General features: G+C 45.3%; 1 protein-coding gene across 6 annotated transcripts in view; it reads left to right on the top strand.

Moving 5' to 3' along the window:
- DDX60 (DExD/H-box helicase 60) overlaps positions 1-25,920 on the top strand; it is a 147,706-nt gene that overhangs the window by 68,882 nt on the left and 52,904 nt on the right. For 5 of the 6 annotated variants that reach the window (XM_053253119.1, XM_053253118.1, XM_053253121.1 and 2 more), the window contains 10 exons: positions 4,124-4,290; positions 5,561-5,725; positions 8,372-8,521; positions 15,892-16,011; positions 17,625-17,720; positions 18,035-18,150; positions 22,832-22,974; positions 23,156-23,265; positions 23,480-23,584; positions 23,716-23,838. In XM_053253119.1, coding sequence (XP_053109094.1) covers positions 4,124-4,290; positions 5,561-5,725; positions 8,372-8,521; positions 15,892-16,011; positions 17,625-17,720; positions 18,035-18,150; positions 22,832-22,974; positions 23,156-23,265; positions 23,480-23,584; positions 23,716-23,838 — 1,295 coding nt within the window. The remainder of the gene's footprint in view (positions 1-4,123; positions 4,291-5,560; positions 5,726-8,371; positions 8,522-15,891; positions 16,012-17,624; positions 17,721-18,034; positions 18,151-22,831; positions 22,975-23,155; positions 23,266-23,479; positions 23,585-23,715; positions 23,839-25,920) is intronic. The other variant, XM_053253120.1, reaches the window with a different exon arrangement.

Genomic DNA, 25,920 nt, shown 5'->3' with positions numbered 1-25,920 from the left:
GGCCTGAATTCCATGTACTTTGGGGCAGGTACCTCTGGCTCTAATATGTTGGGGTGCCCCCAACAGTTTCCTCTTGAGAGACACTTGAGTAGCCAAAGCCCTTGGCTTTGTGAGCAGTGGAGCAGCCAGGTGGTTTTCAGCTCCTGTTCCCCTGTCTGCCATCCCATGCATTGGAGCAGCTCTTTATTTACGTTCTCAATGGTGTCTCTTCCTGAATTTTGGAGTACCATATATTCTCACCAAGAACCCGCAAGTTCTACAGGTTTAGACAAAAAGAAAAGGAGAGTGTGGGAACTTGAAATGGTGTGGGCTGTCTAGCAACTTCCTGTTTGCCACTTCTTTCATGGCCATGGGGTGGAGCAGTGTGGGGGAAGCTTTAAATATTTCATTTCTTCATGCCTTCCTTTTTTGTTTACTGGCTGGGCTGGGGGTGGGGTGGGGTAGCAAAGAGAAAGTCAGCCACAATCGTGCAGAGGCAAGTGGGACTTCACATTAGCCACACTCCATCAGATAGGGAAGGGTGGGGAAAGCTGTCTTCCTTTTTCATAAATACGTGGAGATGAAGTCCTGGACCCTCCCTCACAACTGCTTACCAGTAGTATCCAACATGCTGCAGGTGCAGCGCTAAAGATTTCCATCTCCTCCCTTCTTACCTCGTGAGCTGGATACTAAATGAGTGGTGCGCCTGTGCCCAAATGGGCATTGTATCCAGCTCATACAGCACTAGAAAGTTCAGTCACTTCTCCCATCCCTCAGATGAAAAGGGAGGTGTTGGAACTCCTTAGCGCTGCATTATGTTGAATACTACTGGTGTGTGTGTGTGTGGTGGGGGGAGTGGTGACAGAGTGTGGCTGACTTCCTCTCCATGTATTTATGCAAAAGGAAGGCAGCTTCCCCCCTCTGAGTGAATGTGGCTGACGGGAGTCCTGCTTTCTTCCAGCCCCACACTTGGAGTGCTTCCTATCCCCTCACTTGCTCCAAGGACGCAGGGCGATCTCCCCAGCCCTCTCCGAAACAGCGAGCATGGTGGTGGGGGGAGGGGGATTGTAAAAGGTACAGGAAGTGACAAGGTAAAACTCAGGTTTGAAAAACTAAGTAGGAGCAAACAAACTCATCCTCACTTAGAAGAGAAATGGGCTTTATCTCTACCTAATCAAATCAATCACTGAGATCTTAACAAAGTTCTCCTAACATCAGTGAAGCACAACCCCCTGCTTTGGTCTGCCCTGCTTCCAGAGTGCTAGTACTCTTCCACTGCTGTGCAAGAGCACAACTACTTTTTGGGCTTGCCTGCACTCCGGGAACACTCTGTTAGATTGGAAACATGTTGCTTGGCCCTCAGCAACATATTTTTAGTCCAAACATCATTAGGATGTCAGCCAGTAGCTTTAAACATGGTTGGCGGGGGCGGTCACGTAGCTGAATATATTATTTTAGAGGATCGTGATATCCAAATGTTTGAGAACTCCTGACTTTAATGTAAAGAATTCACATATTTGTATGAAAATTAATACTTAGAATCAAAACTAGCACTTTCAGTAGATGGTTCTGACATTCCCCATTGCAGTCTCTTAGAATTTACAAAATGTGGAATCCCTGGGCATGACCATAAGAGGGGACTATTGAGATGAGTCAGGAATGGTGCCCACTTGCTTCCAGTTAAAGGTAATGTAGTGTAGATATATTTACTATATTTGTAAAAGTGGCTGCTGCATTTACATTTGCTGATGCACTTCATTGCTTTGAAGACTGATAATGTGGAACAATGTGGACAAATGTATATGCTTCATGAAGGAACCTACTACATGTGACAGATTTCCCACATAGAGCAGTCTCCATGAAGTTGGATTTAAAGAGACCAGAACATGGGTGCTCTTCCCAAATTGTCTATTTTGTGTCTGAATTGTCCCCAGACCAGTAGGGCTTTTGACCATCAGTCCATTTATAATTTATGAGGAACATAGGAAGCTGCCATACTGTGTCAGATCATTGGTCCATCTAGATCTGTATTGTCTACACAGACTGGCAGCAGCTTTTCCAACGTTGCAGGCAGGAGTCTCTCTCAGACCTGGAGTTAAAGCTATCTCAATCTGGCTCAATTGCCATAAAGCCAGGAAATTGGAACCTAAGGCTCATGCCTTAACAGACATGCCTCATGATCTTTAATGATATTGTGCAATGACATAAATTGTGCTTGCTTCCAACTTGCCCTCCAGTCCATGCATGCACACTTTTCCTTGGTCTTTGAGGCCTAAATCAAGATGGGGAGTCCCTGACCCATATTTGGGTTGCCAGATGTTGTTAGACTACAACTCCCATCATCCCCAGCCATTGTGAAATGGCTAATTTTGAAGACCTCTGCCTGACTAATTTGCTACAGGAATGGCATTATGTGGCATTCCCTGATCCAGAGTAAGAAACCTGAACTCTCACATCATTCAGCAGGGGAACCCCTAGGGCCAAGTCAGGTTGGCTCAAATCCTGTTTGGATTCGAGCCAAACCAGCTTTTCTGGTTTTCTACACATCCCTAGCAGAGTGATTCCTTCCCATCGTTTCTGAATTTCTGCAGTTTTCACAGTTGACAGTGTCCTGCTGTCCACCCTCCATTGTCAGAATGCTGATAGGAGAACTGCACTTGACTTCAGCAATAAAGACGTTTCAATGGGCCAGGCTACTTTACCTACACCTATGCGGCAGGTCGGGGTGGGGGCACTGAGGTAATCTCAGCTACATTTAGCCTATTTACTGGCTGTTCACAGCCACATGGACTAATATAAGACTAATGTATTCTATAGTCTATGGTCCCTTCCAGTTCTGTTATTAAACTCTTAGTCAGTTCATGGAGCACCAGAAGGAGGATGTTCCAGCAGATGAATGGGATCACATGGTACTCCAAGCAGGGAGGCTTGCCCTGGCATTCCAATAGTATCCTGGCAGTCCAAGAGTATGGCCTCCCCCAAGTATCCTGGGCCCAGTTCAGGCCTCTGTACTGGCATGGATGTCACTAAAATGTCCTCCGTGCATGTGCAGAGTCCATTTTAATGACTTCCACACCTGTGCAGAGGCCTGAACAGGCCCAGGCCTCAGGGTGGCAGGGGTTGGGGTGAGCCACAACTGCTGCTGGTGCTTTAAAGGTACTTTTTTACTCCCCTCACACCCAATCTACCTTTAGAGAAGCCCCCCTACCCATCTTAATTGTTAAAGCGGAATCTTCACTGGATCCACCTTTACCAGTAGAGTTCTGAGCTGGCTTGGCTCGAACCGGGTCCGGTTTGGTTCAAACTGACTGGCTAAGGCCAGTCTGGTTCAACCCCAAACCTGCCGAGCTGAGCCAGGTCAACATCGAGCCCAGTTCGAGCCGAGCCAGCTCACTCACCCCTACTCTCTGCCTGACAGATCAGAGAGGATGGGGAAGGGGAAGAAAATGATACTGTAGTCATGGGCAGGCTTACTGATAAATCACCCCATATACTGCTTCTTCCTCACACTGCTCTAACTGCCCTCCTGGCTCTCCCAATATGTCTCCCCCTCCCTCCCTTTCCTGAGAGTTCACATTCCATCACTAACAGAATATGCATTGGACTGGCAATGGAATCCACTGTCTGACTCCTCCTACTAAGGTCAGAGGACGGGCAAAATGTTCCAGCATTTCGGCTTCAAAACAGATATGCTCTGCAAAACTTTGCCAGCACTTGCTTCCCCTAGGCTTTAATGGAGCAGGAAAACTTTAATAATGTTTGAACCACTACTTGAAACTTCACAAAACCATTCAACTATCAGGCCCTCTTCCTAAACAACCATGAAAGAGTACTTCAGTCATTTTAACAAAAAATTGAAAGAATTAGATTATACACCCGAATAAATTTTGGACAAAAGGGGTTCAATTTTCAGTACTTTTTTAGCTTGCAGTAGCTGCAACAATTTTTATCAATTTTTCTTGAAACTGGGCAAATTTGTAGACCTTATCAAGTGGATCACACATGCCAAGTTGTCATATTTATAAGCAATAGATTTTTGAGTCTTATAATGGCAGAACCTTGTGTGTGTGTGTGTGCATGTGCGTGTGTTGTGCTTGTGCTTGCCTTAACTAAAGAGGCACTCCCATGTTTCCCTCCCCTCAAGGTAAAACCTACAAAAACTTTGATATAGCAGTTGAAATGATGAGAAGAATCCACTCATTGATTGTAAATTATGAAGATTCATTGCAAGATGCTGATATTCAACAGATTGGCAAATGCCTTTGGAACCTTGGATTTGAGAACTTGGCAGCTACTTTGAAATATATCAAGGTAGTTGTGTAGTTATGATACATTTGCATTAATTGTAAGAGTATAACTCTCGGCTGTCATTGTTAAAGGAATCACTGCCTGATAGTAACATTATATACTGTACTATTTCCAAAAGTGATGAAATTTGGGACTCTTGTAGGTGGAGAACCAGAGTGTCTGTGGGCAAGTGTGAGGCACTGTCAGATTTGGGGTAACCTTCAGAACACCCTTCAGGTGTTCAGAAAAATCTGAAGAGGGCTAAAAAAAAAAATCCCAAATTGCCCCCAAGCTGATCAAATGTCAAATCTAATCTCTATATACTATTTCCAAAAGTGCTGCCTTTTGGGACTTTTATGGATGGAGAATCAGAGCACCTGTAGGCAAGTGTGAAGTACTCATAGTGACCCATAGGCATGTCATTGTTGAGAAAATATGAAGGGAAAACCTAAGAGGGCCAATCCCTCACCCTAAACTGCCCCCCCATGTTAATCAATGGGACAGAAACTTCATGAGCTCAAATAGTGAACAGTGAACAGACAAGCAGGTGGGTGGAGATAATGGAACCCTGTGGCAAGTAGGGGAGGAGGGCCTGAACAAAAAAGAATGGTAAATTTATTAGCTTGAAGAATACTTCTTCTGGACAGTCACTCAAGACATTCTTCTGAGGGAGAATATTCTGCAAAACTCTTCCCACCCACCTCATCAGTCATTTCACAGCTTTGTGTTTCTGAGGGAAGGGGTTTGAAAGGGAGCTGGGACTGAGCACCAGTGCACCCACCAAGAAACACATAGAAAACAGAAAAAGTTCTGAGGGGAAAAGATGTCTAAAATTATTTTGTTCTACACTAGGAAGAGAAGGAAATGTGAACAAGAGAACCAGGGAAGTAAGATTCTGTACAGGTCATGCTGTCTTGTGACTTTATACTAACAAGTGTTTCAGTAGATTCACTGGTCAGCATCCAGACTAACCCTGCACCAACATGCCAGGGTTTTCTGTCACACAAAGGGAAACAAAATGTTTGCTGGTTCCTTCTTCCATGAGCAGCTGCTTGTGTCTTCTGAAATTATGTCCCTAAGAGTTGAGAGAACCTCAGACATAGTTTCTGGAGGAAAAGGAAACTGCTGAGGGAAGGGGAAATATCGGGGAATCTCTCCCCCCCCCAACTCCATGTGATGGAAAACTGATTTGTTAGTCTACATTTTGGCCACTGTTCCTACTGTATTGGACTCTGAGAGAAAAAGCAATGATTTCTAAAAATGCACCCAAAATATAATTTTAAAATGCATTTAGGTTTCAGAAGATGAGAGAAAAGGACTTAAAATGAAGCATTCCCAGTATTCTGTTGAGATGGGATCTGCTCGGTTTCAGCTAACATATATGGGCCATTATCTTATACGGGAAGAGAGAAAAGATCCTGATCCCAGAGTGCAACATTTTATTCCAGATACGTGGCAGGTAATAACCATATACTGTGAACTGAATTCTTCAATATTTATTGAAAAGTTACTTTAAGGGGTTAGTATGTGGGGGGAGGGGGAGGAGCATTGGGAGGAGAGTACTTAACTGAACACGGGCTAGAGCCCATTTTAGGGACTACTCCGTGGCGGTGGGGGCGGCGAAGAAATGCTTTTTCTCCGCCTCCATTGCGTCTGCTCAGTGCAGACAAACAGAGCTGTTTCGTGTGGTAAAAACCTTGCTCCACACATCCCCCCAGACAATGGGGGAGGAGTCATCTACAGCTCTTTGTGATCGGTTTGCCTGTCACTTTGCAGATAAAGTCGCTTGCAACCGTGCTGACCTGGACTCCAGAGTTTTGGCAGTTCCGGCAGACATGCCTCTGGTACCATCTGGTCCCGTTGTGTTGGATTCTTTTCAGTTGGTGCGGCCTGAGGATGTGGACAAGATCCTGGGCAGTGTGGGGGCGACTTTGTGCGCTCTTGAACCTTGCCCTTCATGGCTAATAAAAGCTGCCAGGGAGGGGACAGGCAGATGGCTGGGGGTGATCGTTAATGCTTCATTAAGGGAGGGCAGGATGCCATCGTGCCTCAAGGAGGCGGTGGTAAGACCACTATTAAAAAAGCCCTCCCTTGATCCCTCCAACCTGGATAACTATAGACCTGTGTCTAACCTTCCCTTTTTGGGCAAGGTGATGGAGCGTGTGGTGCAGAGGGTCTTGGATGATATGGATTATCTGGACCCTTTTCAATCTGGCTTCCGCCCCGGGTATGGGACTGAGACTGCCTTGGTCGCTCTAGTGGATGACCTACGCCGGGAACTAGACAGGGGGAGTGTGTCCCTGTTGGTTCTGCTGGACCTCTCGGCGGCGTTCGATACCATCGACCATGGTATCCTTCTGGGCTGCCTCTCGAGTATGGGAATCGAAGGTACTGTGTTGCAGTGGTTCCGGTCCTTTCTTGGGGGGAGGGTCCAGAAGGTGGTCCTGGGGGACTACTGCTCGGCCCCGTGGCTGTTGGCCTGTGGGGTCCCGCAGGGATTGGTCTTGTCCCCCATGCTGTTTAACATCTACATGAAGCCGCTGGGAGAGGTCATCCGGGGATTTGGACTGAGTTGTCAGCAATATGCGGATGACACTCAGCTCTATCTCTCCTTGTCATCTGATCCTAGGGAGGCAGTGGATGTCCTGAATTGGGGGCTGGAGGCCGTGATGGGTTGGATGTGGGCTAACAAACTGAAATTGAATCCGGATAATATGGAGGTACTGTTGGTCAGTAGGAGAGCCAATCGGGATGAGGAGATTTTACTGGTTCTGGATGGGGTTGCATTCCCCTTGAAGGAGCAAGTACGCAGCTTGGGGGTACTACTGGACCCGGCTCTGCTTTTGGAAGCTCAGGTAGAGGTGGTGGCCGGGGTGCTTTTGCACGGCTTCGGCTGGTGCGCCAGCTGCGTCCCTTTCTCGAGAAGGCAGATCTGGCCACGGTTATCCACGCCTTAGTCACGCCGCGGCTGGATTACTGTAACGCGCTCTACGTGGGGCTACCATTGAAGAATATCCGGAAACTGCAGCTAGTGCAAAACGCGGCAGCGAGGGTTTTATCCGGAGCTGCCCGTTGGGAACATATCACCCCCATTTTGAAAGAGCTGCACTCGCTGCCGGTTCGTTTCCGGGTTCAATTCAAGGTGCTTTTTTTGACCTTTAAAGCCCTAAACGGTTTGGGCCCGGGGTATTTGAGGGACCGCCTGCTTCCAAGGGTTGCTGTCCGCTTGACGAGGACATCTGAGGGGGCCCTGCTCCAGGTGCCGACAATGAAGGAGGCCCGGCTGTCGTGCACTCGGGACAGGGCCTTCTCTGTTGCTGCTCCTAGACTCTGGAATGCTCTCCCAGTGGCCATTCATTCCTCAGACTCCATCACAGCTTTTAGAAAGCTTTTAAAGACTTGGCTTTTTACCCAGGCTTTTACATAATTGTTTTTACTGCTGCTTCTGTGTGTTTGCCTGTTTTATATGTTTTTAGCTTGATGTTTTTATTGCTTGATGTTTTTATTGCTTTTTATTGTATGTTTTAATTTTTTGTAAACCGCCTTGGGGTTTTCTTTTAACGAAAGGCGGTATAGAAATGTAAAAATAAATAAGTAATGAAATATTAAAATGCATTTCAACTTATCTTGCCCCAATCTCTCTTAGTTGGATATTTCGTAGATGTGAGATTGAGAGATCGGTGATTGGGTCTTACCTGTTTTCTCAAAATGTAAGAACAGTAATTGGAGGTTGTGGGCTTGGGTTTGGATAAATCTAATAAAGACCACAGTGATGGGAAAAAATAGTTTTGACCCTTTCCTCACGTGCCATTTCCCTAAATATAAATGTCCCTTCCAGCTGCTCATTTGCCTCATTGGCAAAACATATAGGTATGCAATTAGCATTTCATTCCTAAACACCAATACGTCTGCGTTTTGTGATATCACATAGGCACAACATCAGATTCTTCTTATGTTCATTTTATTTATTTGTCCAGCTTTACCATATGAACAATTTTTTAGCCAAGCACGTGCATGCAGTAGTGATGATGGTAAATTTGAATGAATGTGCGATTGTATGGACAAGATAATCTCTTGAAATGTATTCATTACTCTTAATCAATAGAGAGATCTTCTAGACATTGTGGATAATAATGAGTCTGCAGTCATTGTTGCTCCTACATCATCAGGAAAAACGTATGCCTCTTACTATTGCATGGAGAAAATCCTGAGAGATGGTGACGAAGGAGTGGTTGTGTATGTTGCTCCTACAAAGGTAGGAAAGTCTCTTGATTTTATAACCTTTTAACTTGCTATTATAACAGGTTGAAAGATTTACTACAAATTAATTAGGAAAAGTAGGAATCCTCAAGACCAACAGTTGCTAAATGTTAAATATTGTATTTGCAGTTATAAAAACTACAAAGCAAAGCTAGCCATCCACCATTTTAAGTAGATGGAAATGATTTATTTTGAGTGGGGTGGGTGGGAGCAAAGCTGGCATATCTATTCATAGGGATAGAAGGAGCTTTTGAAAAGGGTTCATGCAATTGATATTTACTTTAGGGACATATTGCCAATACAGCAACTGCCTTGAGGGGTAGCTTCGTTTCGGAAAATAAGAAAAGCTCTCAAATACAAACAAGTTGAAGTACATTAATTCAGGGTAGACAGGGAGACAAATTCAAGGGTCCAAGAAATATACTCACCACTACCACCACCACTCAAATGTTGTCCAGTCCTATATTAACAATGGAATTTGTTTCTTTGCTGAACTGAACATCTTATTTTCAAGTCCATTCCTCACACAATGCAGGAGGAACTGTTCTTACAAGCACTGCAGTGCTAAACAAAATTGCTGGGCAGGCAAGCTGCAGGCAGGGAAGTGTAGAGGGTAGCCACACACGGGGAGGCAGTGAGTTATCAAAAATGATGGTGGCATTGAAATTTTGGGAGGGCACCGCCCACTTTGCCCTAAGTGAAGAGCCTCCCCTGTTACAGGAACACTTCATGTTAGACTAGTATTATATCTAAAAAAGTTGCCGACGGACAATGGAATACCCATCCAACATACTAATATGCTTGGATTTGTCCTGCAAAAACTGGAGTCTTTCCAGCTCTGTCTTATTACTTTCCATTACTATAGTGACACTGGTTTTTTCATCATCAAAACAGAACTAGGGATATGCGAAACGTTTTGGATATAAAACGTTTTGTACCTGAAACAGCCCGTTTCGAGTGTTTTGTAGACAAAATGAAACACCCATTTTCCAGATCTGAACGTTTTGTATACAAACCACAACATCCCTGATTCAGCTACAAAACGTTTTGTTGTTTCGGACCTCCATTTTGTGGCGATCTCTGAGTCAGTCTCCATTTTGTGTTTGACATCTCCTTGAATTTCCCGCCCTTCCAGCCTTCTGATTAGGGATGTGCACAAAACCAGTTTGCCCGGTTCGGTTCGAATTTGAACCAGGTTCGAACCAGGAGGGGGTGGTTCGGTTTTGGTTTTGCTTGAACCACCCCTGGTTTGGTTCGAATTCGAATTGGTCCGAACCGGTTCGGACATCCAAAAATGGGTAGGGTGGTAGCTGGCATATTAAACTTTAAAAATTCACCAAAAATTAGCCCTTTGCCCAATTCCTCTGAAATGTGGGTGGTAGCTTCCACCCATTGGGCACTACTACCCCACCCACTAGTTTTGCCCTGGGGCCATTTTTTAAAATCCAAAATGTTGTGGTGTAGTGGTTAGAGTGCTGGACTAGGACCGGGGAGACCCGAGTTCAAAGCCCCATTCAGCCATAATACTAGCTGGGTGACTCTGGGCCAGCCACTTCTCTCTCAGCCTAGCCTACTTCACCGGGTTGTTGTGAAAGAAAAACTTAAGTATGTAGTACACCGCGCTGGGCTCCTTGGAGGAAGAGCGGGATATAAATGTAATAATAATTATAATAATTATAATTATAATTATAATTATTATTATTTTGAAATTTCAAACAAAGAACAAAATTGGGGTGTTTCAGATTGGCTGGTTTCGAACAAAGAACAAAATGGGGGTGTTTTGGATTCGGGCCAAAACAACAACAACCAGAAGGGGAAAAAATGCACAACCCAAAAAAGAACCACTCATCCTCTGCTGAAGGAAAAACTTGGGGTGTGGAAAGATTCATTTGCTTTGCAGAATTTATTAGTTGCTCCTGCAATTTTGGAGAAGCTGCTGCCAGTCTGTGTGGAAAATACTGAGCTAGATGGACCAAGGGTTAGCAACATAGGAAATTGCTATATACTGAGTCAGACCATTGGTCTATCTAGCTCAGTATTGTCTACCCAGACTGGCAGTGGCTTCTCCAAGGTTGCAGGCAGGAATCTCTCTCAGCCCTATGTTGGAGAAGCCAGGTAGGGAACTTGGACCTTCTGCTCTTCCCAGAGCGGCTCCGTCCCCTGAGGGGAATACCTTGCAGTGCTCACACATCAAGTCTCCCATTCATATGCAACCAAGGCAGACCCTGCTTAGCTAAGGGGAAAAGTCATGCTTGCTACCACAAGACCAGCTCTCCTCTTCAGACCAGCTCTCCTCTCCAGGGTTGACTCAGTAAGGGCAGCTTCCTATGTTCCTAAGGCTAAACACAGTCCCCAGGACAGCATAGTGTATTTATTGATATATATTCATTATTTATATTTCTAGAAATCACTCTTCATCAACAATTGATCACATAATTTTAAAAATGGAATATACTTTTCACTCTGTAAATTGAAGCCCACAATCTTAAATAAAAATTAAGTAACTTTTTAGAGGAATTAAATGAATCCTCCAGTAGAGCTGCCACCAGTCTCCTATAAGATAAAACTAACACCACTTCCCTGTTCTATCTAGAACCAGGGTGAACTCAAAATATAGCCAAAATGCCTTAAGACCTCTTTGGAGCATGTAACCAGAGCAGGCACATAGGAAGACAGAATGGAGCATGCTTCCAGCCAGATCAAGTTTAAAACAATCAAAAACTAATTTAAGTAGATATAACTTAAATACTCAGGAATGGGCCCTTTCTGTTGCTGCCTCTGGACTTTGGAATGCGCTCCCTATTGAAATAAGAGCCTCCCAATCTCTGGCAATTTTTAAAAATGCACTGAAGACACATTTATTTACCAAGGCTTTTAATTAGATTTATACTTTTAATATTTTTAATATTGGGTTTTAAATGTTTTTAATGTTTTAAATGATTTTAATTGTTAATTGATTTGATGTTTTAAATTATTTTAATTGTAAACCACCCAGAGATGCAAGTTTTGGGCAGTGTAGAAATATTTTAAATAAACAAACAAATAAATAAATAAAATATAAAAAGTTGGACAGTTCACAGGCAACCAAATCAAAATGGTAAATATGCACAAGGGAGATACCTTTCTTCCTGTCTGGTGTTAGAAAGGAGGCTTGGTAGCTCTTAGGTTTCAAATTGCAGTTCAGAGAACAAAAGCTTGCATCGTGGTGAAGTCTGCATGTTACTGGGAGTCATGCAGCCTGGTCTCAGCTAACAAAGCTAAACTAACACCAAAGTAGAATGTTGGAAATAGCAAACTCGGGAGTCCCTCCCCTCACCTAACTTGAGGTTAACTATCCCCTCTTGGAAATAGGCAAAACAATCAAAAGCTTAATGTTTTCCCCTTAAGGTAGAGTTTTCTGAACAATAGGACAGTTCCTGACAAACAAGTGAGAGACAATAAATCCACAAAAGTGGTTGGTGAGGGCCCAGGACAAAACTGGCTTTTGGATGGAATTGAGGAAAGTTCTGATACGAAACTGAAATGTGTTTTTAAGCCAAAGGGCTATTCTGCCACATACTCCCCGCCCCTGCCCCCCCCCAAGTGTTCTGCTGCTGGACACTGCTGAAAATGGGACAACACACAACATCCAAAAGGTCAGGGTGGTTTAAACATCACTGATGAGTTTTGGGGAATACTAGACTCTTAATTCATCATGTAACCTACATAGCCTGTGGTGAATACTAGGAATTAGGGGTGTTCATGGAACCAGTTTTGGTGTTTCGGTTCAAATTTGAATCAAACTAAAACCAGGGTAGGTAGGTTTGGTTTTGCTTGAACCCCCCACGGTTCAGTTTGAATTCAAACCCCACTCGAACCGGTACTAATAGGTGCTACATAGGGTATAATGGGACTCGAACTGGCCTGTTATTCCCTATTCAGAGTACCTAGGGTCACAAAACTCGGTTGGGTGGTAGGCACACAGGGTTGCCAATGACCACTCAAACCCCAAAGCAATTGGACAGTCCTGTGGGCCAATAGGGTGCCAGTTTTCATTTTCTGGCAGCACTGCAAAGCCTACCAGAGGGCCAGACACATCTGGCCAGTCAGGGAAGCAGGAGTTCAGCAAATGAAAACAAGTGACACAAGTGTCACAAAATGGCCACCAGAACCTAAAATGGAGGCTTGAGCCTTTGAGACTCTTCAAAACGGTTCGAATAGAACTGGGCTCTGCTTGGTTCAAACTTGGACCGGCATTGCCAATTCAATGACCTGTTTGGTCTGAGTTGGAACCTTAGAACCGAGTCAGTTTGATTTGAACTGGTCCGAGTTTGGGCCTGTTTGCACATCCCTCCTGGGAATAACACAACAAAGTACAAAACATACACAGGATGTTCCCATAAAACGAAAACGCAAAAAGCATAGCAAAAATGATTTTAAAATTAATTTTTATTAATATAGCATGACAGATATAAACATCTGTCTATCTTCTATCTATCTATATAATTCTGTAAGGCATACCCATGGCTAATCAAATGTGTGGCAACTCTTGCGAGAGTTAACAAGCAGAAGCACCTGATTGGGCAGTGGGAATTCCATATGCAGATAGGGAGGAGGAGCCTGTGAGAGCAGAAGCACCATGGTGATTGGGCAGTGGGGATTCCATATGCAGATAGGGAGGAAGAGTCTGTGGCACCGTGGGAATTGGGAAGTGGGGATTCCATACGCAGATAGGGAGAAGGAGCCTGTGATGGTTAAGGTTAATGGCAATGCAACTGTTACTGGTTGGAAGATGTTCTTGACTGTAGAGGAGAGGACTCACTCTCTCTCTCTCAGTCTCTCTGTGTGTGTGTGTGTGTGTGTGTGTGTGTGTATATATATATATATATATATATATATATATATATATATATATATATATATATATATATAAATAAAAATAAATGATAGGGGGCAGGGGTCTTTGAAGAGAGGGGTCAGGAGTGAGGAAAGAGCCCCTTCAGAAGGAGGAGGCTGCTGTTGTGTGAATTAGATGAGGAAACAAGATGAACAAGGTCTGTTAACTCAGGAAGGGAGAGAGAGAGAAAAGGAAACAAGAAGGGATGGGAAGAAAGACAGAGGGGGAGAGGGGAAGAGACAAAGAGAGAAAAAGACGGGAGGGGAAGAGAGAAAGAAGGAAGGGTGAGTGACAGGCCTGAGCCTGTCAGCGGCCTGAAGGGAATGAACGGCCATGGTGGCAGTGGCAGCAATGAAGGGCCCAGTCAATCACTGCTGCTGTTTGGGGCTACCAAGGCCATTGGTGGAGGGAGGCAGGCAAGGCAAGGGATGGACCTGTCTGCGGCCTGAGGGGGATGAGTGGCCATGGTGGTGGCAGCGAGGAAGGGCCCAGTCAACCACGGCTGCTCCTGTGGGGAGGAGCAGGGCTTGAGTGAGGGCTCTGTGGATAGGGGGCTGCAGCTTGGCCAATAGGCCCCAGCAATGCTGCAGCCATGACCAAGAGGGGTGAGGGGGATGGAGTAAAGGGATGGAGGAGTGACCAATTGGGGTGAGGGGGGATGGAAGCAACCAGATAGAGGAGGAGGAGCAGGAGTGTGGCTCAGGTGAGGGTGGAGAGATCTCTGAAGTGAGGAGGTGATGTGGGGGGCCGTGGCAGGGGGTGAGGGGAGCAATCAAGTACTAGCGTGCAGATGCTCTGCGTGGGTCAAACTTGTTTCTGTGTGTAGCCAGCTCCAGGCACCTCAGAGGCAAGTCGCTCCAAATACCTGTTGAAGGGGAGCAACAGCAAGAGAGTGGGCATGCTCTTAGCCCTTGCCTGTAGGCTTCTCATAGACATCTGGTGGGCCACAGTGTGAAACAAGATGCTGGACTGGATGGGCACTGGACCCTACACATAGGAAACATAGGATCTTTTCCCAGCCACACAGCATAAGGCTTCTCAGTTTCTCTCACCTCTTTGCAATTAAGAAGCAAATGAAAACCTCCCTTTCTCTCCCCCACTACAAAAGAATACAGTATCCAGGATGGAACAGCCCCCCCATCCCCCAAATACCTAACAAACAGAGTACCTGCTGGCTGGGAATCAAACTTTGGTCCCCAGCCAGCCCAGAGCCCAAAGTGTTTGCAAAGAGTTTTTAAGAAGATAAAATGATTATTTACCCCTTGCCCTCCTAACTGTGCTTTTCTGATTGCTGTCTTGTACTCCAGAGAAGGACAAATCTCAGTTAATCCACATTAATCCGCAAATCCTCCCACCTTCCAAGAGGGGTGGGGGTGGAATTTGTATCCAAATGTGGGTGTTCACTGGTCATTGAAAGACTAGCCTGGTCATTTCAAACTGGCTAAGCCAGTTATCACTTGCTTTTCTCCTTGTTATACTACTTCTAATCAGAGAATCTTAGAGTGAAAGGGCATGCCTCCTAAGAACTTGCTTGCTGGGTTGCTGCAAATACAACACAGGACTGACTGGGTTGTTCAACTGACTGATGAACTTGAGCATACGAGCTTCCTGATGCTAATGGGCTACTTGCTTGCAATAAAAAGGCAGCTCCTTTAAAATACATGTATTTTAGATACTGCCCACCTCTGGGCAACACAGATAGTAGCATCATCGATTAATCCATGGGACAAGTTGCTTCTACAGCAATCAGAGCTTAGACTGAACTCAAATATCTTTGAGTCTGGGCTACCCTCTCCACTTTCTTGCCTGGAAAGTGGTAGCCTTAAAGGGAAAGGCTTTCGGTCCAGAGTTTGCCCCTGCCCCATTGTCTGATCCTGCCTAGCTCTACTGGCATTTTCAGTAGAGCTTTTCAGGGGGATCAAGTTCCTAAAATGCTGGTTTAGTGGGGTCAGGCTCTGAGAGTTGGGGTGGGGTGGCGGCGGCTCCAGATCTGGGGTTCTTTCAGTTCCTTGCTCAGTGTCAGGCCCAGAATAGGGTTGAGTATCAGTCCCGACTCCTCAGGGTCAGAGAGTGACTGTTTGGGGTGGGGGTCATGGCAATCATCATATTTGTTCTGGCCAGATAAGCTTTAAATCTGACAGTGCTGCTTACACAGTAAGAATGGAGAAAAATACCAAGTAAAGATTTCTGCTTTCCCTTTGTCTTTCTTGCAGATTACAAAAATAAGAACAGGTATCTGTAGTTGTATAAGTTATTGCTTATGTGTTGTAAATTAAATTACAGAGAAACAGCTTAAATAATATCCTCAATTTTAGTATAAATAAATCTGAACTACCAGTTTCAACACATATATACCCATTCAGTATATGATGCACATATATATGTGTGCACACGTGTATGCGCACATACAAAAGTATCTGTGATATTTTTTCTTAAGTATTCCAAATTTTATCCTGTGTTGCTTATATGCTGCTTTTCCTGCTTATCAGGCTCTCGTTAATCAAGTGTGGGCAACCGTTCACAACCGATTTAATAAAGCACTGCCAGCAGGTCTTACAGTTTGTGGTGCTTTCAACAGAGATTTTCGCCACGATGCCTTGAACTGTCAGGCAAGTAATATGCTGTTATAGTTGATTCTGCTAGTAAAGTTGTTTGTACAATTAATGAAGTTAATAATAGTAAAAGTCAAACATTTTAAAATGTTGAACTGGTCAAAAGGGAAGAAAGAAAACAGTGTCTCAGCCTAACCTATCTCACAAGGTTATTGTGAGGATAAACATAACTATATACACTGCTCTGGACTCTTTGGAGGAAGAGCGGAATATAAATGTAAAAAATATATTACATGACATTACTCTGGAACATGCTTCCTAATGAAATTAGAGTTTCCTCCTTCTCTGAATGTTTTTAAGAAGGACCCGAAAACATGCCTGTTTAGCCAGGCTTTTAGTTTATAATTTTAAAGGTCCAGGTTTTAGAGTTTTTATTTGTATTTTAATTGTGTTAATGTTTTAATGGTTTTTAGATTGTGACCGCCCAGGGACTTTTTGTATAGGGTGGCATAGAAAGGTATTAAATAAATGAACACATAAATCCTCTCTAATAAAACGCTTGGTGTCCGTCCGTGGACGGACACCAAGCGTGTGTCCGTGCCTCCCTGCCCTGTTCTGCGCCTGCGCGAAGCGCAGGCACAGAACAGGGCAAGGGAGACACGCTCGCCGGTACCCGGCAGCCATCTTGGGCGGCCAGAAGCGGCCGCCCCGAAGAAGCCGGAAAACTGGTGCCGGGGTAAACTGAGCGAGGCAGTGGCAGAGCTGAGCGAGGCAGAGCTGAGCGAGGCAGTGGCAGAGTGGCAGAGCCGCTGCCTCGGCCAAAAAAAGACGGAGGCCGGGGGCGGAGCGGAGACCACTTAAATATTTAAAAAAGCAACCGCAGCCAACGCCGCCGACCCTCCCTCCCAGCTGACCCCCCCCATTAAGGGCCAAATCGGCCCAGCCACTTGCCCCCGCAGCTTCCGCCGCCGACCAACCGCCCGCCCACCCAGCTGCCGATACCTCCTTGCCCCCGGAACACGTCCTCCGCTTGATCCGCTGCTCAATTAACAGAAGGAGAGAGGTGCTCGCATGCAGAGCTCCACTCTCTTTAAAGTCTCTTCCCGAACTGGCGCTTTGCGTCCTTGCCGCCCAAACCGCCAGTTCGGGAAGAGACTTTAAAGAGAGTGGAGCTCTGCATGCGAGCACCTCTCTCCTACTGTTAATTGAGCAGCGGATCAAGCGGAGGACGTGTTCCGGGGGCAAGGAGGTATCGGCAGCTGGGTGGGCGGGCGGTTGGTCGGTGGCGGAAGCTGCGGGGGCAAGTGGCTGGGCCGATTTGGCCCTTAATGAGGGAGGGAGGGGAAATGGCAGTGGGGGGACAGGAGAGCCGTCACTAGGGCCCGTTGTTCAACGGGCCAAAATTAACTAGTAATATAATATAATATAAATGTTACATGATTGAAGCAAAATGCCACACTGAAGAGGTTTCCAGTATGGCCTTTCTCCTCACATATAAATGGTCTTTTGTATTAAAATGCTAAAAAAAATAAGCAAAAGTGTTAGGCTTTGGGGGCGGGGGGACTAAGTTGTTCTTTTGTCAAAATTCAGATTTTCAATTCTGGATTTCCAAAAATGTTCACTTTGATCTTAAACTATATTAGCAAATTCCTATCATCATATAATTCCAGATACTAGTAACAGTGCCTCAGTGTTTAGAGATCTTACTTTTGTCACCTCGTCGCCAACAGTGGGCCAAAAGGATAAAATATGTTATATTTGATGAGGTATGTATGCATTCTATTTAATATAATGAATGAGATATTGCTGGTTAACTCATATTCTATATTTATTTTAAAATATCTGCTCTCAAGGTTTCATTAAACTGTAGCAGCACATTCTAGCATAACCAATAGCCCAAGTCTATAAACATTCAGAGCAGTCCAGTGTGAACACAGACAGGGATTCTGCTGTGCTGGGAGGGGTGCAGTGTATCTGAGTGAAATTTGGGGACATGCCATGCACCTACTATCCATTAAAAAGAGTAAATAAATGTCCAGATAATATAGTATCCATATCCATGACCTAATGTTTTCTTCAGGTCCATTGTCTTGGAGGAGAAATTGGAGCAGAGGTTTGGGAGCATCTTCTGGTTATGATTCGATGTCCATTTTTGGCTCTCTCTGCTACTATAAGTAACCCAGAACATCTTGCTGAGTAAGATGGATGCAAAATTTGATTTTTTAATGAATTTCAATTGTGGTGTAAGCTCGTTTCTAAAACATACTTCCAGAGTGTGGTCCTTTTGGGCAGTGGCGGAGCGTTACCGCCGGTGGCCTGTGTGTGGCCGCGATGGCAGCCCCGCTCACCCCGCCCCCTGTGTCTGGTGTCAGACGCGGGGCTAGCCATGCCCCCATGTCTGACATCAGATGCGGGGGGCGTGGTTTGTTTTCGGCAAATGGAGCAGATGGAGTCTAGCTCCTGAAGAGGCCACGTGGCCCCTTTGGGAGCTAAATGAAGTCTGGTGCTGCGTTCACAGTGCAGCCAGGAGCGGCTCTTCCCTGGGAAGAGCCACTCCTGGCAGCCTTTGTTTAGCTCCCAAAGAGGCCGTGCGGCCCCTGCAGGAGCTACCTAGTTTGCAGCGCCGGCCATTTAACCTAGTTTGCAGCACCGGCCACTTAAAGGCAGGGAAGAGCCACTCCTGGCCATGCCGTGAATTCAGCAGCCATTTAACTCTCAAATGGAGGCCGCACGGCCCCCTCTCGGGAGCTAAACCAGCACCCCTGCGTCTGATGTCAAACGCAGGGGGCGTGTTGGGGCCATGGGACGCGGCCCCTGATTGGGCATGGCCCGGGTTCTTTGAACCTGTTGGCCCAATGGTGGCTCTGCCTCTGCTTTGGGGTTAATTCTATGCCTTTAACTACAATGGTCTGCTTGATCTGCACAGAGCCCTGTGAATTTTTGGTCATCTCCACCTATCAGTTCTAAAATGAAATGAGACTGCATCTTTGTATCACCTGTTGGACACATTAAGAAATGTGCACAATAATAATACTTGGCATTTACACAGCACATTTCAAGTGTTCCAAGCACATCATATCCAAGGCACCTTTAAGCAAGCCTTATGTCCTGCAGACCAACACTGCTGTCTCCAAAAGGCAGGTGGTGAAGTGAGAAAACAGTGTCCTGTCTAAGGTCACCTTGTCAATTCCTGACTGAGGTAAAATTTGAACTGTAAAATTTGAACTGGAGCATTTCATGATTTTAATTCACACATTTAGTCCAGGGACAGAACAGAGGTAACCTAATGGTAAGTAGAGCCAGGCAGTGTTCCCTGTAAGAAGGAATCCCAGATGTTGTTGACTACAGCTCCCAGAATCCCTAGCTGCAGTGGACTTCCGCTGAAGAAGCTGGGAGTTGTAGTCAAGAATATCTGGGCTTTTCTGTTAGAGGGAACACTGGAGCCAGGGGTAAAAATAGTTAGTGGTAGGCATTGCTAACAGAAAGCAAACCAAACCTGAGATAAGTGGAAGGGCGGGGGGCAATCACCAGCCCATGGTTTCTCTAGTCTATACAGTTGTTTCCTTATCTCAAGCAAAATCTCCATCACTGATACCAGTTCTTGGCAGCTGGCTATTTAGTACTAACTTCTCTCCATGGTTGGCTGCAAGTAAAGGCCATTTAGACTGGTCAGTTGTAGGTGGAAAGTAGTAATACCTTCTCTCTCAGAAGTTTGCATGCCTCTTCTTCCACTCAGTAGCTTCTTTCTTCCTCAGCACTATGAGGCCATTCTCATGTGCACCTAAAATCGGACTAGGGAAGCCCAGCCTGATTTTAGCTGCATGTGAGAACCAATGGGAGCTGCACGGCTTGCAGCAGCAAACCCTCCTGGGTAGCCCACCTTTCAGCCTGGGCTGTGGGTGCAAGGGCACCCAAAAAGCGGGTTAAGTAATTGTGTGTCAGTGTGGCATGGCTTCACAGCACACCGACTTATGAGCAGCCCCCTGACGGGGAAGCTACAACAAGCCTCCCGGTGTCGGCAGGCTCCCCAGTAGGTACCGTGCACTCACACAGTGCTTTCAGGGACTTCCGAGGGCTGGGAAGCCCCCAAACCCCGCTGCTCGCACCAGCAAACAGAGTCAGTAATTGTCTGGGTGGCCGATCCTGGCTGGGACTCAGTTTCTTCAGCTTTTTGACCCCTAGAAAAAACTAAAAAGAAAAAACCTTTTAAAGCCGACAGAGCAGTGGCAGAGTAGGGACACAGCAGCGAAAGCTCTCCTGGCCACTTCCCAAACTATGGATGGTTCTGGATGGGACAGGGGCAGGGCTTGCTGGGGCAGTGTGCTGGTGACAGGCATGCTGCTGTGGCTGCTTAAATTCACTGAAAAGCACTCACCACCATTTGCTGCAGGAGGGAGGGAAGGAGCCAGTAGGGAGGGTGGTTGAAAGGCTCTCTTCCTCAGCCCTGCCTTCCTCCAAATGAGGCAGGTGGGAAAGCCCCACCCCTAGGTGGCCATGCCCCCACCGGCCCCCTCTAGTCTTGATCCCGAATACACCCTAATACTGCTTCAAAATACCACAAAGTATTTGTCACATGCAGAGCTTACTAGTTTCTTTTTCTTCACAGATATGCACACACTCTCTCACACACACCCCTTTTTAAAAAGCGGGCTTTATTTATCCCTTTCTTATAGAATAAAGATTTCTAGGATATGTGCCAAGATTGCAATCCTATGCACATAACAGTCACTTGGGAGTAAGTCCCCTGAGTTCACTTAGCCTTTGCTTGGAGTAAATTGTATGAATTAGGTTGTGAAGCTGCAATTCTGTGCCACATTTACTTGAGAGGAAACCCTCCTGAATTCTCTGGTAAAGGTAAAGTGTGCTGTCGAGTCTGTTTCAACTCCTGGTGACCACAGAGCCCTGTGGTTGGCTTTGGTAGAATACAGGAGAGGTTTACCATTGACATCTCCCACACAGTATGGAATGATGCCTTTCAGTATCTTCCTATATCGCTGCTTCCCAATACAGGTGTTTCCCATAGTCTGGGAAACATAATAGCAGGGATTCAAAACCTCTCAGATCCTGCTCAATCTCTGGCTTGGTAATCAAGTCATTTCCCCACTACTTCCAAGTACATGCATCAGGCATTGCATATCTCTATCTCTTCCTCCCTCCTCCCTTCCCTCTCACTCATACTCACACTCAAACACAGTGTGACCCAGTGTGACCACCGTGTGACACAGTGGACCGGGTCTCATGATCAGTGAGACTCGGTTTCTACAGGTGAGTGGGAAGAGTGGGCTAAGCCCTCTCTCCCCGCTCACAAGCGGGCAGGGAGCCCTGGGCGGCCGGATTGGCTGCCCACACGATGTCTGGCTCTGTGACGGAGCCGGCGGGGGTGGGGGGGGCGCGGCCCCCGCAAGCCCCAGTATGCCCTGTGCAAGCACGCAGGGCATACTGGGGAGACCCCCGGAGCTGGGAGGCGGCTTTTCGTCTCCCGGCCGGGGGTCTACTCATCGCGGCTACTCATGATAGTAAAAAGCAGGTTTGCTGGAGTGCTTGCTCCGCAAACTTGCTTTTTACCAGTGGTTCTCGAGCGGGTTACTCGCTCAAGAACCACCGGGCTCAGCTGCGAGCCCGGTGGTTCTTACGGTCAACAAAAATCAGGCTAGCCTCTGCTATCCCAATTTTTGTTGATCATGAGAATCGCCCCAGTGTGTCATTTGATGAAAGGCAGACTGCAAATGCGAGACAGAGGTGATGTCAAGTATTTTGTTTTTCATCACTCCTTTCCTGTTCATCAAAACCATGCTGTGAAGTAGATAAAAACAAACTTTGCTGCTGAGAATTTTGCATCAGAATCCTTCCCTTTTATAAGAAAAAATGGGGAGAAATCCTTGGTTGCCTGCCTCTTCCTCCATGAGCTGCCTAGAGAAGATCTTGGGAGATCAGATGATTGCGCTCAGCCTAGCCTGTTTGTGGTGCCAATTGTACAGAGTAGTGATGGTGATTGTACAGAATAGCTGCTTTTCAGCTGATGCAATGCCCACCATTGGTTGTGGGCACTGGAAACTGATACCCCTAGAGCTACAAAAAAGACACATTCTGATTGGCTCTGGAACACTAAATATGCTAATTAGGCAGTGGCTAAGTGTGCAAACTACTGCAGTTTACTGTAGTGCTGCAGAGAGCAGTGTAGGCCAGTGTTCTTCCTAGGGCACTTTCCAGATTAGAACCTGCAACAGGGTCACAACAAATCTCTGAAGTGTGCTTCCACATTTCCTGTGTTGTGACACCACAGTCCCTATGCTGAGCTGACAGCAGGGTGCTGTTCATATTCCCAATGCCTTTTTTTGAATTTAATTGCTGCGATATAGTCCTATAACGTTGTATATCCGGCATTACAAGGTTGCTGTTTTTTCGGGTTGTTAGTTTTCACGAGTCTGCTCCCTTCCTGGGCACTTTGCTATTTATTTGCCTGAATGGAAGCATTTTGCTGCTGTTGAGCAGCTAATCTAGAAAGCTCCTAGGCAAGCATTTTTTTTAAACACCAGACAAGGAGCCAGAGGATGCCCTCTGCTGGAAAGCACTGGAAGTGCTTACTCCTTCAGAAATCAGAGAGCAGGGGAACAGAATATCCTTTTTGAGGGACACTTAGATGGGGGGGGGCAACACCACACCTGAGGAGAGTCGCCTTTCTTAGTCATGATGCTACATCATTTTTCATATAGTACTTGTATGTAAGAATCTTTATGTATGAAGTAAGAGTGACCTACATTTAAAAATGTGATGAGATAGGGGTTTTTTTCATTCTGAAGAGTAGAACAGAGTCAGAAGGCTGCCTTTGTACAGGTGCAGTATTTACTGGGAAAATAATAGTTATTCTTCTTCTAAGATGGCTACAATCAGTAAAAAGGTATTGGGAACGTGCTGATGCAGTAATAGCACAAAACCTTGGTTCATCAACATCTGTTAAGAAAGGAGCGAAAGAAAAAAGACGTGCCCGAATGCAAAATACATCATACAGGGTTAAATTAGGTATGTACCAAAAAGTAAGTAATTGAAAATAGGAAAGAACACATTTCTGTGTTTGTCTTCTTGTATTGAAAAGTATGCTGACTTGTTAACTACATATCAGGATGACACTTTTCAGTGCTTGCCTTTGAATTCATGATCCAAATATTGCCAGTTAACTTTTTTGTGATTATTTTGTTTACAGTGAAACATGGTGAAAGGTACAATGATTTAGAAAAATATGTATGTTCCCTCAGTAATGGAGACTTCACTACCCATCATTATCATCCTTATGCTGCACTAACTACGGATCATGTAAGTTTAATAACATAGGCAGAAAGGTAATCCATTGTAATCCTCTTGTAATTATTATCTAATAATAGTTCAGTAGAAACTAGTAATGTAAGTACTCAAAAGAAAATTTTGTCTTGACTATTGAAACAGATTCAGCAATATTGAGCAATGAGTGCTTTTTTGAATGTAAAATTAACAAAAAAAACCCACCTTTCTATTTAATTTGGCATTACAGATTGAGAGATATGGCTTCCCTTTGGATCTTTCTTTGTCTCCTCGAGAAACTGTTATATTGTATGACACTATGGTAGAAGTCAGGAAAAACTGGCCAAGGGCACATGTATGTATGGATTGTGTATATATTATTGTAGATATTCAGAGCAATTGTTAGAAAGAAGATATCTTTTTTGTTTACCTAAGGACATGTAAGATACTTAACTGAAGTAACTTTTTCTGATCTTTGATGGCAAGGAGCTGGATCCTGAAGAGTTTTTTAAGGACAAGATGGTAATCACAAAGGCAGATGTAAAGCATTATGAGGAGGAGCTGAAAGGCGAATTAAAACTGTGGATTAAACATTGTAACAAGCAGAAGGTATTATCTCCCTATTTATCAGCATATTTATCAGCTTATCCTTTTAATTTCAAAAGGGCCACATCTACACAATAATGTTAATACCAGTTAAACAAGTTTGACCCACATTGGTGTGATTGTTTGAACCTGCACAAGGCAGAAATCCTGGTTAAGTTTCACAGAGGGAAGGTGCTATCCAGGATGCCCCAAGGCCTATGAATTTGCCTATTCCAAACCCAGAGTTCAGGTGGGGCTGTCTGTGATTGCATAACCTGCCCGTCGGTCTAGCCCTATACAGCCCCAATCCATGTGTCTGCCTCACCCCTCCCTGCCAAGGTGATCTGGAGGTTACTGGGTTCGTGACACAGGTGATTGCCCTGTGGCAGGGAAACGGTTGCTGCAGCCGGCACTCACTTTGGAGGATACTCTGTCTCTGAAGTGGAGCGGAGTGTTGCTGAAGTTCTCTGGAGACTGCAGATTGTGACTAAGCACAGTTGGAGCTGCTTCAACCACCTACTTTGGCATCAGGGCCAATGTGAAAGTAGCTGGTGACCTGCTGAAGGCTTTCCAGGGTGATGGAAAAGTGAGGGGGTGCTGCAGTGGCTGTCAGGATTCCATGTGGGTATCTGGAGGTCCATTTTCATGGTCTGTTCCCCTAGAGAGCTAACTCAAATTGTGTGGGGGCCACACCACAGCATTCTCACAGCGACATTGATTGTCTCCTAGGTGCATCTGTCAATCCTGGCTAAACTCCAGGGCCAAAAAAGCTGTTGTGTGAACATGGCCAAAGTCTCAGATGCTCTTTAATCTTTTCAGTGTTTTATTAAATCGTATCTCTTCCTTTTTAAGTTAATTGCATCCTCAGTCCCCTGATAATGTTTTCTTGCCAACCTCTTCAGATATCAATGTTTCCTCTCCAGAACTTTCTAAATCTTGCCTCCAGCTTATACAGAGTGTTGTCCTAGGCTCTGACAGCAGACTAACACAGTCTGCTCTTTGTTGTTGCTTGCCTTACATCTGCCACACTTTGAAACAAATCTATCTCTCTATCTAAAATATGTATACCCCACCTCTCCAGTCAAATACTGCTCAGGGCATCTCACAACATTAATTAAATAGATACAATGTAAAAATTGTATCTAAATAAAATCAACAAATAAAAAAAATTAAACAAGTTAAGTTAAACAATTTAGAAGCCCAGGTTAAAATGACAATTAAAATTACATTTTGTTTAAAAGTTATTTTAAAAATAGTGATGTGCATGGACCGGTTTACAGGCCATTCTAAAGGCCTACGAACTGGTTCGCTGGGAGGGGTGTTCATGGTTTGATGCTGGGGGTGGCTCTTTACGGGCGGGGGAGCACTTACCCCTCCCGCCACTTTCCCCCCACCGGCGCTCCTTTTTTGAAAAGCATTTGAGGCAGCAGCGTACCTCCTTGCTGCCCCTTCCCGCGTTTGTCGGCAAAAGGCTTCAGAATGTGTGATTGTGCATGCACATGGCATGCACGCGTGTCACGTGTGTGCATCGCATGCATGCATATATCAGACTTGTGCGCCATGCGCACGTGCAATCACACATTCTGAAGCCTTTTGCTGAGGAACAGGGGAAAGGGCAGCAGGGAGGTACACTGCCGCCCAAAATGCTTTTTAAAAAAGGAGCGCCAGTGGGGGGAAAGCGGCAGGAGGGTAAGTGCACCCTCCCCCACCCTTAAAGAGCCCCCCCGCCTGGCTGTACACAGAACCAGAACGCTGCGGTTCTGTGCACACCAGTACTAAAAACTGAGTGCTATTTTTTTTTTTTAATTTAACACATTTGTATACCACCCAAAACGCAAATCTCTGGGCGGTTTACAACAAAGCAATAAAAACAATAATAAAAACTAAAGAACCTACCAGATATAAGCAGCAGATAAAAAATTAATAAGCCTCTTTAAAAATATGTGTTTTTAATTGTTTTTTAAAAACACTGAGGGAGGGAGCATGGCAAAGGGTGTTCCAAAGCCAAGGAGCCACAACCAAAAAGGCCCTGTCTAGTCTGTGTTGACTCTGACTGTCTTTGTTAGTAGCAGGGCCTGAGATGATGAATGGAGAGCCCTGGTGGGT

This window comes from Hemicordylus capensis, chromosome 5, assembly GCF_027244095.1.
Source record: "Hemicordylus capensis ecotype Gifberg chromosome 5, rHemCap1.1.pri, whole genome shotgun sequence".
NCBI lineage: Eukaryota > Metazoa > Chordata > Lepidosauria > Squamata > Cordylidae > Hemicordylus > Hemicordylus capensis.
Note: the sequence above shows the minus strand (reverse complement) of the source record. Positions and strands in the feature narration are given on the sequence as shown.